The 14,620-nt window shown below is 51.8% G+C and overlaps 1 protein-coding gene across 1 annotated transcript; it reads right to left on the bottom strand.

The window, feature by feature from the left end:
* Positions 1-279: 279 nt before the first annotated feature.
* On the bottom strand, positions 280-12,490 carry TMEM98 (transmembrane protein 98). Its single transcript, XM_042916682.1, has 7 exons — positions 12,377-12,490; positions 10,049-10,230; positions 8,772-8,903; positions 7,772-7,805; positions 5,184-5,299; positions 2,325-2,384; positions 280-1,080 (listed from the first exon to the last, which is right to left on the bottom strand). Exons 2-7 carry the CDS (start codon positions 10,177-10,179, stop codon positions 873-875), a joined length of 681 nt encoding a protein of 226 aa, XP_042772616.1. The 5' UTR covers positions 10,180-10,230; positions 12,377-12,490; the 3' UTR covers positions 280-872.
* Between the last annotated feature and the right edge of the window lie 2,130 nt (positions 12,491-14,620).

The following is a 14,620-nucleotide window of genomic DNA, read 5'->3' as shown; positions in this document are numbered from 1 at the left end:
TGCCCCTCGTCTTTCAATATTTGCAAAAACAAACAGAAACCAAAAGAAAGGGGGAACACAATCTTCACGGATATCATTGCTCATGTGGAAACTACTTTATGGTGGGATCTTCACTTCCGCCTAAACTCTGAAGGGTCTTGAAATACCTCTTTTTGGGTCATATGCACAATGTGTCCTCAGGACTCTCAGGCTCCCTTCTCCCACCCTGACTTCTCAAATACATCGCACTGCACCCCATACGTTCGAATGAGTCAATAACCACTCGCTTGACAGAAGTCTAAGTGTACTGTCCTCCTAGTGGTAGGTAGGTAAAATTGCAGGCCCAATGACAAGGAAAAATCAACTCGTTGCTCACTTCCAAAGGCAAACCTGGGAAGGGGAAGAGGGACTCAGATGCCCCAGGGACAGGGAAGATAATACAAACAAATGAAACAGACCAGGCGAGTGAGAGGGAGAGAGAGAGAGCGAGTACAAGCCCTGTCAAAAGACACAACTCCCACTGAGTTCAAGTTGATTGTCTTCTGCAGATGCATTTCAGAGTTGCCTTATCTTCGGATTGTTTAAGAGAAGCCGGAAACTCTGATTCCAGGGCGAAACCCTGTGATTTCTAGATGGTGGCTCAATTTTCTTGAAAACACTAGGTGGGCTAAATAAAGCTGCCGGTCTACCAGTCTCTAAGGCTCTGCTGTGCAGACGGTGCAAGCCGTCTCCTGGAACCGCGGTGTTAGACTGCCACTCGCCAGTCAGCATTTGCTACTGCAGCAGAGGCATCAGCTCGGCACGTACAGCTGAACCCCTGAGAACTCACGCTGCGGGAGAAGCGGAAGGTCCGCTGAGCCACCCAGGGATGGCGGCAGGCTGGCCAGCAGGCACTAAATGGCCGACTGCTCCTGCAGGAACCCTTCAGGGCCTGGGAGGCCTTTATCTGTCTCAGAAGCCAAGGCTGCTTCTCGAAGGACTTCCAGGTGTTCCTCCGCAGCAGACAGTGACTGGTCGATCCAGTCGAGGCCCCCGGTCAGGTGGCAGGCATTCCTGGTCACCAGCACCAGATGACTGACAGACAGGAGCAGGGCAGTAGTCCTAGAAAAGGCAGCAGGATCAGTGTCCCTAGGGAATGAGGGATTGAGCACCAAAGCCCACATGGACAGATTCTGGTCTGGTGTTCTCCAAACTGGAGGCCCTTCCCCGGGAGGTTGGTGATTTAAAGATGGCTCTACACTCCAATAAATTTGGGCATGGCTGGGTTAAACAACGTTAACTGAAGCCTTCTCTGAGCCTGTAACATGCGTGATAAAGCTGTAAGGACAGAATACAATGTGCTGTGGCTCACTAACTCATTTAAGACTGTGGAGACTGTTTTCTGCAGCACACCTATTAACATCTCCCAGAAGAGTGTTCTGTAGGACTATTCAGATCTAGTCCATTGGATGAGCGCATCCCCAACTGTTGCCCACTTAAAAACACGATAGATGTACCTCTGCCTGGGGCATCCCTTATTGATTTTGAATCAATAAGGCCCCGAGCTGGTTTAGACCACTCTAAAAACAAATTTTAACTGAAAACCAAACTGAGGAGGAGTGTTTTCTTTCCCAGTATTGAAAGATTCACTGTAGAATATCTTTGATGGAGTGAGTGTATATGATGCAGGTGGGACTGTATCAGATTCTGAGCCCGTAGACACAGCGGGGCGGAGCATGGGAGGAGGGCAGAAAAACCAACTGAAGCCCTGGGAGCCACTGTAATCACTGCAGTCTGGCAATCATCACACAGCAGATCTATGAAATGCTCATGTAAATCCAAGAGACAAAAGAATCTGCTTGTTCTAATGAGTTTGCATCTGGTAGAGGAGTATAACGTCAAAAGCCAACGTATACTCAGTGTACTACGGGAGGGTCACAAGCGGGGGTCTTGGGTACGTCCTGCAGAGTCCTGCGGAACTTGAGCACAGCTTGAGCCCAGCTGTCCCTTCCATCCTTTGCCCTGCTTACCACCTGCCCCACCCACCCACCCCCTGGGGAGTGAGCGGAGATGGGGGGAGCGGAGGCAGATGGGGGAAAGGGGAGGGAGTGAAGGTGCAGGTAGGATTTACCGTGGCCAGATGTTTAATCCTAAAAATTCAAAGTCTAAGACTGGCTCCCCCTAATCCCAGGCTTCAGGAAGAGCTCGGGCCTCTATCACCATTCACACTCAAATGAATGGGGCCTGCAGCCCTGGGAACCCAATACAGCAGCCTCCTCCACAACCCAGACAGAGGACCTCACAGATGTGATAAGAACAGTGAGCTTCTCGCGTGAGAAACCGAATGACCCCTCCCCCCTCCTCACCGCGCATCCAGGAGTTTGGGGTCCAACGGAGGGTACATCGATTTCACCACATCATCCACTCTGTGGGGAAGCAAAAGGATTTCAGTAGTTCACTTCCCTGGTGTCCTTTTCTGTTCTTCCTCCATTTCTACCTTTCTTTGTCCCGATCTTCTCTTCTGATACTGAAGAGCCCCAATCTTTAGTGATTCTTTTCTCCAACTGCTTTTGCCTTCTCAGACAGACTTAAACAGGAAGACTTCTGGTTCGATTTGGGGAGTATTTTGTTTTTGGGTTTTGTTTCAGTCCCGATAGTTTTTAAAAAGTGTTAAGCTCACCCTTCTGGACTGATGTTCAAGATACACTACTAAATTAAAAGGGCAAACTGCCGAACGATATCTAAAGTTTGATGGGTCCACTGGCATGAAAATAAATAAACAAAAGCTATGAAGTGCAGCCGCTGAGCAGTGTGGAGGAATACCCAGCATTCAATCGTGTTACTGCCAGGGATTGGGGTGGGGTGGAAGTTGGGGTTCCTTCACTTTCCAATCTATTTCTGCATTTTGACTTCTGTTAAGTATTACTACTATTGTGTTTTTTAAAAAAGGTTAAATAGGGGCGCCTGGGTGGCGCAGTCGGTTAAGCGTCCGACTTCAGCCAGGTCACGATCTCACGGTCCGTGAGTTCGAGCCCCGCGTCAGGCTCTGGGCTGATGGCTCGGAGCCTGGAGCCTGTTTCCGATTCTGTGTCTCCCTCTCTCTCTGCCCCTCCCCCGTTCATGCTCTGTCTCTCTCTGTCCCAAAAATAAATAAAAAACGTTGGAAAAAAAAAATAAAATAAAATAAAAGTCCAAACTCTTTAAAAAAAAAAAAAAAAAAAAAAAAAGGTTAAATAGAGTTATATAGAACACACACACACACACACACACACACACACAAAGCCTACAAGTTTAATTTGGGTCCAAACTGCTCCAGTGGATTTCCTTTACATACGGTACAATTCGTCGTTAATTTTTTTTTTTAAATCAAGTTCAGAAAGGAGCTACTATTCATTCTGATTTGCACGGTTCAAGATTTTTATCCAAATCCTCGCTCCTGGACTGCGTGGTAGTCAGGAAGAAAAAATAATGATACATTGTTTGATTTTGAAAAGCACTTGAAAATAGGTAGATGCCCTCCAATGTTCTTGTCTCGGGGCTGAGGGGCTGGTGAGGAAACGCAAAGAACATCAGCGGCCGTCTTCGCCAGCCCCTTTCTCTGTAGTGCCCTGGAGCTGAAGCCACTCGCCTTGAAACTAATATGCTATCAACACACTTATGTGGAATAAATGGAGCAAGAAAAACAACGGGGACAAAAAAAGGCCAGATGAAGAAAGAAGTGTTAAAGGCAAAAAGATAAAGCAAGGGCACTGACTGAATTATGGCAGGGAACATTCTGGAAGCAGCCCAAGGGGCTCAGTAGGATGGGCCAGTGTGCACCAGGTTAGGTCCACTCTCTGAGCAATGCCACACACACCCCCTCTCAAAACAGGGCTAATCCCCAGCCCCAGGGACTTCCTTCCTCCCCAGAAATCTCAATCTCTTTCCTCCTCCCACCGCTCCTGGCAATGCCCCCTCATGACAACCAGGTATCACAGGAACTGCGCAGGCCCCAGGGGTGGCTCTTGCAGTGACTGGAAGCACGATGAAGGTCCAGCAGACAGGAGCAGTGCAGAGTCTCTACTAACAAGGGGTGGCCAGAGGAATGCCTGGTTCCTTACCCAGGGCCTCGGCTGCAGGGCCTTCTGGCCAGGCTGGTACAAGTCCCATAGCTACACCCACCCGGGACAGCTCCAGTTCAGAAAAGCCAAGAACTCTTCTGAGCTGAGTCCCTCCCTGGGATTTTCTCCTTCCTACTTTCTCAACTCTCTGAATGCCCTGGACAGAGTTCAAGTGTTCCAACTCTCATATTCCTTCAGAGGGCTGGTTCCTCGTGATCTAGCCGAGGCCATGGCAACCAGGAAACCGAGAGTCCCTGGAATTCACAGGGAGTGCCACCATTCCAACCGGGGACGTGGAGGCACTGTCCGGGCAATAAGGCTGCTTGGCTGATTGAGAAAACATCCTGGACCTGGCCAACTCCCGACTCAGGCACATCCACATACCAGCCACCAGATGGCAGCACAAACGCAGTACCACCCTTCTCCCTAAGAAAAGGGCTTTATACTTCTCGACAAAGTCAAGCCCAAACGAGGGGGTGTAGTTGTTGACTACAGTCCTGCCGGTTGCCTCCCACGTGGGGTTTTGCAGACAGCCTGGCATTTGGGATATCTGAATGAGGTATGGCTTCTCTTCCCCCCCGTCCCCACACCCAGTCCTGAAGGCTGCTGGCTGGGCCAGTGGTTGACAGGGAAGTGGCAAGGAGCAGGTCCCTGAAACTGGTCTCCAGTACAGATAGGGCAGGGTGGGGGATGGTCACTGCACGAGGGTGTGGACACCGGCGGGAAATGTGCTTCCTGGCCCAGAGCCTGGGAAGAAGGGAAGGCAGGCAGCCCCAGCGGGTGTGGGGCTGAGGGAGAGGCAGCAGACACAGTGGGATCTGCAGAATGGACTAGAAGAGTCGGCCCTAGTCACATGCTAGAATTCCCCAAAAAGCCAACCAGAGGAGGAGGCCCATGGGAGGCGGGGGGCACTGTGTGAGACAAGTATCTAAACCCTGGCTTGGTCTCTGAGAATTTAAACCTTCCTGGACGCTCTGTAAATGTCTGGGACACCTGTAACTGAAGTGACCTATGTAGTTTCCTCGAGGAGCCTGGCCCGCCTGCCACCTCAGCTTCCGGTCCCTCCCTCCTCCCCGTCCCCCCACTCTCCGCAGAGGGTGGGGACCTCAAGGCCCACCAGCTCACCTGGGGCTGATCCGCTTGGCCACCACGATGATGTCACTGACACTGGCTGAGGTCTTCATCTTGGCCCCGGAGCCCATTGTCATGGCAACAAGTTTTTCTGTCAGAGTGTGACAAATCTAACACAGCAGGGAGGGGAGGGGTGACTGAGCGGGGGGGCGCTCCAGCTCCCCCAAGAGTTTCTGCTGGCCCCACAAACAAATATGGCCCCTGCCTTGGGTTCCATCCCACACCAGGGGCCCCTAACCTAGTGGGCAAACTGAGTGAAAAGCACACAGACGAGAGAAATGGGATGGAAGCAGCAAAAGCCAAGGGCGCCGTCCAGCGAGGAGGGAGGGGTGGGAAGCTGAGATCAGGGTCACGGTTTCGGTTTAGAGGAGTCTAAGCTGAATTAATCTGTCTAAGAAAAATCATGTGCTCTAATTTCGCCTTGTCGTTTAGGGGGAAAAACCTACTTTCTCTTTCTATTCTTTCACCTCATGGTTTAGTCTTCCAGAAGGCTAGATCTCCCCAGTGGGGCACCCTCAGGAACACAGCTGGACAAAGGACAACTGTCCCCTTGAAGCACATCCTCCAAAAGCAGCACTTAGTTCAACAATTATCTGGGGTGACACCATGTTTGTCAACACAGCCATGGCAAATGAGTCTTCGGAAAAAGCAGGAAAAAGGCATGACTACCACCTGAGGCCTTTCTCATCCATCAACAGTGCTGGCCACCCCCAAAAGCTTGGTTCCCCACTTCCACACCTCCCCGATGTTAGAACCTGGATGTGCTTCTGTCCCTTGCAAGTAAGTGCCATTACCTGTCACCTACTTGGGGCTGGAAAAGAGGGTAGAAATAAGGCCAAGAGCTCACCCAGGAGAGAGCCTAGGCCCCTCCTGCAAGTCCCCACCACAGGGACTCAAGGGCAGGTGGCCAACCAAAAGGGCCTTCAGACCCCAGGGCCTCTCCCCTCTCCTTGGATCTGAGAATCTCAGGCTGGACCATTGATTCCAATCCAGTAAGACTCCTTCCTGCTGCTGACTTATTCCCCAGCTCAGGTGTCATAGGCAGGGACGGGGACAAAACCTGGTACCAGGACACATGCTAGCTGGGAGATGGGAAATGAATATGGTATAATTGCTCTAGTCATTAGACCTGTCTGTAACCATATCTACACCCAAAGAGCTCCCTGGAATTAAATAATCCTGGACCCTAGGACAATTTCCTAGTAGACACTCCTTTGTCCCCCAAGAGAGACAGCTACAGGAGACGTGGGACGAAAGACATCATCCTATCTGTACTGAATGACACTGGAGAAAACATGGGCTGTTTCTGAAATCTTGAATAATTACTGGACAAAAAGATAAAGGTTGTAGTTTCCCAGGTTACGCGATGAAGAAACTGCCAATATCTGCAACTGACCAAATATTTCAATATTATTCTTATCACACAAGGATTAAAAAACCAAATGCTGGGGCACCTGGGTGGCACAGCCGGTTAAGCGTCTGACTCTTGGTCTCAGCTCAGGTCACGATCTCTCGGTTTGTGAGTTTGAGCCCCACGTCAGGCTCTGTGCTGACAGCTCAGAACCTGGAGCCTGCTTAGGATTCTGTGTCCCCCCGTCTCTTAGCCCCTCCCATGCTCATGTCTGTCTCTCTCTGTCTCTCAATAATAAATAAATGTTAAAAAATTTTTTTTTTAAAAACTATAGGAGACAAGACAATCATTAAAAAAAATGCTAACAATATAAAAATTACCCCAAACTATAAAAACTAGCCAAAACACAAACTGGATGCAATTTTCCACCCAATCATGGAGGTTGCAGGAATTAGAAGAAAAAAATCTGCCTTCAAGTACAATACTCATGGTTTGGATTTTTCAACACCACCGACCGTCCCATGTGGCTGACTACCGTCCCAGCCAGAGAGGGCCAATGAAGGACTTTCTAGTAACTGGTGAAGTCCAGATACAGAACTCAACTCACTGAGCAAAGGGCTGAGCTCTCTGTTAATGAAGGAAAGTGCCCAGAGAGAAGCTGGGGAGCCCACTCCCCCTCAGCAGCTACACAGACTCGGGCACACTGCCTTCCCCAATTGGTGAAAATGTGGCCAGTGACCACGTATGTGGCCTTTCTCACAGGCCACTGTATTAGCAGGACCAGGTGAAAGAAAACTTTTAAAGGGTCTTGAGAATGCTCGCGTATAACAGACCACCCAGGAGGGAGTGGAAACAGCAGAAATCCCAAGCGTCAGGCATGTTTAAAAACCTTCTTGCACGGGTTCAGGGCCCTTCCTAAGATGCCCTTCAAGAGTCTGGGCACAGAGGCCCCTGGGTGGCTCAATCGGTTGAGCATCTGACTTCGGCTCAGGTCATGATCTCACGGTTTGTGAGTTCGAGCCCCACATCAGGCTCTGTGCTGACAGCTCGGGGCCTGGAGCCTGCTTCCGATTCTGCGTTTCCCTCTCCCTCTCTGCCCCTGCCCCGCCCTCTCTCTGTCTCTCAAAAAAACAAATAAATTTAACAAGAAAAAAAAAAAAGAGTGTGGGCACAGGGGTGATTTGGTGAGCCCCTTCACCCCCTTATCTCATGGGAAATCCAAAAGTATTACCTTCAAGATGGCAATGCAGTGGGACATGAGACCCCTGGGGAGACAAAAAGAATCTGTCAGTGCTCCTCCTTGCAGACCCACCTGGCTCCGGCCACCAGCTCAGCTCCTCATGTAGCTCTGACCCACCGGGACACCACCGAGAGCAGGACTGCCTCAGGGTTAAACTGAACAGGTCCACGAGCTAAATGAGGAGGAACCTTCTTTCCTTTCCCTTCCCCTCCCGTATCCAGCCCACTCTCCCAGGCAGCACTCACCTCTCAAGGCATGCTTTCTGAGAGCTCTGAGCTTCTGACACTGTTCCCTCCACCCCGTGTGACTTTCCCCTTATTCTCAGCCTCTTGAGCACCTCATCTTTCAAGGCCCAGGTCAAAAGGCACTCACTCCGGAACAGCCTTCATGAAAGCCACCTCCACCTCCCCATCCCAGGCAACTCTAGACATCGCCCCCTGTGTGTGCTCACGGCGCTGTGCAGAGACCCACTAACGTTTCGGAAATAGTGTATTTAGTAGAATTCCTAACAGCTGCACTAACTGGCCCAGTGTCCTACATGCAATGTCCCCCACACGTCTGCTGGTGAATGACAATGGCACAGAATGGCACACACTTCTCAACATGTAGAGGCTCCTGCCGGATGGAGAGATCCCTGAGGGATCCTGGAGACAAAGGCTGCATCCCTGGAGCCTGGGTGTCAAATTCACGGGCCCCCTAAGGATAACCCAAGCACATCAAGGTGACTCTGTAACAACCTCTGCCACACGTCTATGGGCCTCAGTGTTTAGATCTACAGAATGGGGGGAGGAAGGACAAACACTGTCATAACATAATCTGATTCTCTACCCCCCGACGCTGAGGGCCGGGAAAGAGCTGTAAGTGACTCAGTGCTCCCGGATGCCTGGTCAAGTGCTGTGGCAAAGGAACCTAGAAAAGGGCACCCAGAGGCCCATGTGCCATCTCCAGGGGACTGAAGGAAGTACGCGGTCCGCGGTCCCCAAGGCCTTACGAGGCATCTTCGATCCAGTCTTCGTTCTCCAGAATGGCCTCGATGTGGGGGTTGGTGATGACCACATCGTCCAGTTCCAACTCAGACGGCTCCGACTGGGTCTCCATGGCACCGATGAGGTCCACAATGGGCCTGGAAGGAAATGCCCAGGTGAGTGGTTTCGTGACGGGTGACTGTCGCTGACCCTCTCCTCACCGAGGCCCACACATCCCCCAACAGGATGTAAAAAGTTAGCAAGTTAAAGCAGTGACCCCTTGTCCTGGAGCCACATTTAACCTTAGTCGGACTGCAGGTGTGGGTGGGGCACGTGGCTAGACATGGGTCACAGAGGCAGGCAGGGCACTAAGGACAGCTGAAGCAGAATGAAATGAGCCACTAAGAGAAAGGGCAGGGCCACAGCCATAGGAGGCAGATGTATCAGACAGGGCTGCTCCTTCAGCACAAAATAACAGCCTTCTTAAACCCATTTTTCCTTCAAGCCTACCTTTTCCAGAGAAGCCGAAGTTCCTATTACCCAAACCTACCTGGTCTGCAGAATTACTGTCGGGAAGGACTTTGGTCCTACCCCCTCCTCGTTCTACTGGAGAAGTGGGAGGAATCACAACACTGACTTTACAACAGGGGACGCCAGAGAATTCCGTTGAATAGCAGAACTTTCCTGGGTCATATAAACGGGCATTTACAAATTATCTACCTCTTAACAGAGATGCTGATAGGATTCAGACAGAGGGATAAGAGAAACTAAGGGTGACCTGCCATGGTCCCTCAAGGGTCGATCCGTTAAAACACCCCTAAACGGAAAACTAGATCATGCTTACAAAATAGATTGCACATAAAACGCATCATGAAGAAATCCGTGCAAAGAGGGAGACAGTCCTCTGCTGGGATTTCACACAACCCAGTATCTGCTGCTTCCATGTGTGGCTGGAATGCAGGCCTGGGATCTCCGTTCCTACGAGTTTGGCTGGAAAGAAGTTGGATGTATTCAAATGCTAAGGGAAGTGGCCACTTCTGGATAGATGGCCGCACCTTTGTGGTAGGTGAGCCCGTTCGGTCACTTTCTCCTTAACTCAGTGGCAGAGTCAGAGAAGGCTCAGGACATTGCCAAGCTCCGAGGTGTTTCTTGGAAAGGGAGCCTTCGGGTACCATTTTAGAGACAAAAAGCTGAGCTAGAGTTGTCCACTACCAAACTCCTTGGGCTCCTCTCTTTTTTTTCTGCTGTTGGAGCCCCTGGCAGGACCCACCCCTTCTTCCTTCCCCTCCCCGGGCCCACTCACTTGGAGTCATAGCGCTGCAACAGGTCCCGAGGCCGGCAGTAACGCTGCCTGCAAACCACCACCAAGGCTGCAAACGAGGCCAGGAAGATGGTGGCCAGCACACCTATGGCGACAATCACCACAGTCTCCATGCTTCTGGATGGCTCCCTCGGTCCCAGTCACGTCCCCAGCAGGAGCTAAATCTTGAAGGACACAAGGGCAGAGCAGGCCTTGGTAAAGAAGCAGCAAAAGAGAGTGGGGCAGCGGGGTCCTACCTGGGGAGGGGGGGGGGGAGGTGCGGAGAGCCAGGTTCCCCCCAAGTCACCTGCAGAGACCTGAGGGCCTGTACAGAAACGAGATGCATTTTATGTCATGTCCCAAATCTGCCTTTTGTCTAATTAAGAGTTTGCCACCTGCTGGACCAGGTTGGCTTTTCAAATCTGCACAAAAGGAAACATCATAACTAACACCGTTGTTTTCACATCTACACCAAGTGCAGGAAAGAATACCCTCCTAAGAAGGGCAGGATTGCATTTACTGAGAATCTACTCTGTGCCTGGCACTTTGTGTGTTAACTCTTCTAACAATCCTGAGGTAGGTATTAGTATTCCCATTTTACAGTTGAGAAAACAGGTTCAGGAAGGTTAAGTAATCTGTCCAAGGTTCTGTAGTCTGAAAGCAGAAACGCATTCACTTAAACTGGGCTGGGCATCCACCTCCCCTCACCTTTCTAAGAAGGGAAGAAGATTCTAAACATTGTGGAAAGGCATTTGACTGTCACTTCCCGTGTTGGAAACTTACCACTGATGGTAACATGTTCATTGCCTATTGTCTGTTCTCATTCAGGGGGTTCTTCCACACCTATCCGAGACTCAGGCGGAGGAACAAGGGCATCTCAGGGAACTATGTATTCATCGCAGGCTCCTACTAGTGTGCCTTTGAGCAAGTCTCTTCCCCTCTCTGGGCTTTAATTTCTCCATCCATCTGCACAAGAGGGGCCTTGGTCTAGGCGTTCCTATGATCCCAGGATGATGCAGAACTTATTCTATACTACATGCCTCAGAGGGTTTGAACGTTCCCGGTTGGCATTCAATAAGTATCTACTAGGCACCAAGCACTAGGCTGGATTCTGAAGATTGGAGATAATTGAGACATGAACCCCAAACCTTGAGGAGCTGAGACACAGGTGTACAAATGGACACATGTTTTCTGTTTGCCGGTCAACCACTTCCCCAGCTCAACTCCTGTGCTGTGTCACATGCAGAGAACACGGACAAGAGGTAACTCTACTTGTATGATATTTTCTGCGAAAGCCTTCTTCCCAGGGCAGATGTTGTTTGAGCTGGGTTTTGAAGGATGAGTAGGAGTTTGCCAGGTGGACAACATAGGGACTTGGCTGGCTCAAAGTGCCAAGGAGGCCTTTCTCAAAGTTTTCACAGAGCTGTCCTACCACCTGGAACTCACTTGCTCAAGAGGCTGAGAAGGCTGGGGTCTGTCTCTTTTATTTCTGTATCTCCCATAGGAGGTGGGGGTGGGGGATGGGGGGTGGGGAAGGGGGTGGGGAGGGGTAATTCTCAGCGTCTGCCTCAATTTCTCTAGATGTGTGTTTCTCTACACTGTCCCTCCTGAAGGGCTACCTCCTTTAGCCCTTTTTCTTTTCTCTCATTTCTGTGTCTCTGTGTTTCTCCATTTTCCTCTCCAGGCATCTTACCCCCTCCCCAGCGTTTCCTGTCCCCCCCTCCCCCTGCACCGTGGCCTCCCAAGACCACCCGCTTTGTTTCCTGGCTTCCTGTGGGCATCCTGAGTGTGTTTCTCTGAGTCCCTATGAGCGTTCTGAGTTTTTGCGGCCTTTCTCGGAGCGTTGTGTCAGAGCGTGTTTCTCTTTTTCTCCGTGTATTTTTCTCTGTGTGTTTCAGGATAAGTTTTTGTCTCTTTCTCTGTCTTTGTGTAAGCGTGTGGGTAGGTCTCGGTTTCTTGGTGTGTGTGTGTGTGTGTGTGTGTCCCCCACCCTCTTCACCTCCAAGGGGCTCTAAATCCACCAGGATAAAACAGCCCCGAGCCTCCGCCTCCTTCCTTCCCCCTGCCGGGAACACCAGTCCCAACACCCAGGTCGGAAGAAAGGACCCCCGGCCCGGCCCGGCGCGAGGCTCGCAGGGCGCGCAGCTCCCACTTTGCCCAACTTGTGGGCGCCCGGGCTGCAGTGCGCGGGCTCCGCGGCGCCAACAAAGGTGCCGCCGGTCCCGGCCCCCCCCCTTCCCCGCCATCGGCCCCCATCTCCTGGCCCCGGGACCCCGGCGCGCCCGGACGCCCTCCCTCCCGCCGCTCCGGGGCGCGGCGAGGCCCACCCACCTCAGGCCGCGGCCGCAGGACGCATCCCGGGGGCGCTCCGGCCGCCCGGCCCCGCCGATGGCAAAGTCCGGACGCGGGACTCGAGGGCGGCTCGCAGGAGCGGGGCATGCCGGGAAGGAGCTGGGCTGGCCGAGGAATCAAGATAAAGTCCCCGGGAGCCAAACCCCCAGGTCGGGGGGAGGGGGGCGGGGGCCGGCCGCCGCGTCCAAATCCCCCGCTGCCAGGCGCCGCCGTCCCCGCCGGGCCGGGGGTGGGCGGGGGGTTGGGGCCGCGGGGAGGCCCTCCCTCAGCCACCTGGCAGGCGCTCCTCGCACCCCTCCCCCCCTCCCCCTCCCCCTCTCTCCCCTGGGGCCCCAGGCTCAGAGGGAGGCCGCAGGGTCCTTATGGCCACCCAACCCCTACGGGCCGGCCGTCCAGGGGGGCCGTGGAGCCCTAGCAGATTCCGCTGTGGGCTGGTCAGGGAGCCAGTGCGCCCCTACACACCGTGGTTTAAATCCTGGCTCTGCCACTCTCTAGCTGTGGGCAACTTCTTTCACTTCCCTGTGCCTTGGTTTCCTCATCTGCAAAGTGGGCCCACTACTTGTAGGCGTGCTCAGAGCTGATAAAAGGGTCAAATGGCATGATGCATGCAGCGCATTTAAGAGTGCCTGACCCAGGGTAGATGCAAACCAGCGTGAGCTCTCATGACAGTCTCATCCACATTGGACACACAAGCAGGCCCACCCCTAACAGTTGCTGTGCCAGGGACAAGCGGAGAAATGCAGGACTCTGGCTGGCTGTCCTGCCCCTTCTGTTTGTGCTCTACTCCAGCGACCAAAGGGAACTCACACTATTGGTTCACCAACCCTGCTCTGCAAACAGCCACCTCTCTGCCATCCCTCAAGCCTAAGGATGCCCACACCAGGAGGTACAGGTTGCCTTGGAAGGATGGAGGTGGACACAGGCTCTGGAGACAGGCTGGGCTCTGGGGGCAGACTTGTTTTCAGAGTCCAGTGAGCCAGGAGCATGGTCTAGAAGAAGGCATGAGTTCTAGATGGTCATCTCCCTTGGCCCTCAAACTCCTAGCCCTGTAAGGAAGAGGCAGAATCAGAGTGAGGCCCACTACAGCCTGGGAGTTAAGGCAGAGACCCCATCAACTAATCTAAGGTCAGTACTGGTGACAAGTCCCAAAGGGGGCAGACTAGGTCCCAGGCAGCTTAATACAGTCTCTGCAAACTGGTCACTCCTAGGTTACTTGAAATCCACAGAGGTGGTTGTGGGTTTTTGTGGGGGGGTTTGGGTTTTTTGTTTTTCTTTTTCTTTTTTTTTTTTTTTTTTTTTGGCTTACAATTAAAAAAAATCTAGTTGCCCACATTTTAAAAAATTAACAATTTCACTTATACCTACAGATTTCCAGCTTCTCTGGGAAATTCAGAAGATCTCTCAAAACACAGCCCATATGGCATGGGTAGGAATGGTGAGTAGGAGAGGGGCGGCTGCTATCCCCAGGCCTGCTCTCCTGGCCCAGGACTTTCCCCGCTGCATACAATGCATGTGCGTGCATTCACAGCTCACCTGTTTTATGGAGAGCCTGACCCAGTGACGAGCTGACACTCAGGGACAGGAAGGCTGAGGGGTGATTTTGCTACCCTCTAATGGGCTTTCATGGAGAAGCCATGGCAGGGAGCAGGAATTCCTGACTCCTTCAAGGGCTCTTCTAGCTGCACTAAGAATCAAATTAACATGAGACAGATTAACAGGAGAAAATCAAATTTAATAGCGGACATACAGGGAATCCACACAGACGTGGAAATTCCCAAGACGGTCAGGCAAAATGGGGTATATGTGTCATTCTGCGCTAAGGAGAAGGGGGTAGGGGTCTGGGACTTCAGAGGGAAGGAATACGAGAAGAAGAACAGATATTTGGTGATTGGCCGTTTGCCTGGCTATACAGATGGCCGCTCGGATAAAATTTATCTCTGCTAATAACCCTTATTCTGGAAAGACCCTCCAGTGAAGATTCTTCTATGGAGTTAAGGGAAAAACAAAAGTTTCTCTTGAGCTGTAGGGTCTCACTTACCTTCAGCTCAAAATAATCCACATGCCAAAGTGGCCCATTCTGGGGTGTGGGGAAACTGTCCCAAACCCCTTCAGCTCTATCTGTTTAAGGAAAATGGGCTTACAGCAAAGAATGGGAATGGGTAACTGGGGACAATGAGTGTTTCCAATCTTTTGGAAATACTCTGGGAAGGATGGAGTGCTATT

This window comes from Panthera leo, chromosome E1 (assembly GCF_018350215.1).
Source record: "Panthera leo isolate Ple1 chromosome E1, P.leo_Ple1_pat1.1, whole genome shotgun sequence".
Taxonomy (NCBI): Eukaryota; Metazoa; Chordata; class Mammalia; order Carnivora; family Felidae; genus Panthera; species Panthera leo.
Note: the sequence above shows the minus strand (reverse complement) of the source record. Positions and strands in the feature narration are given on the sequence as shown.

Bases quoted from the DNA above. Each gene is read 5' to 3' on its own strand.
- TMEM98 (XM_042916682.1), bottom strand. From the start codon at position 10,179: ATGGAGACTGTGGTGATTGTCGCCATAGGTGTGCTGGCCACCATCTTC. The intron at 2,385-5,183 runs GTGAGCTGGTGG...GCTTCCCCACAG, and splicing joins GCCAAGCGGATCAGCCCCAG to AGTGGATGATGTGGTGAAAT. The intron at 1,081-2,324 runs GTGAGGAGGGGG...TGCCTTTTCTAG, and splicing joins CCCAAACTCCTGGATGCGCG to GACTACTGCCCTGCTCCTGT.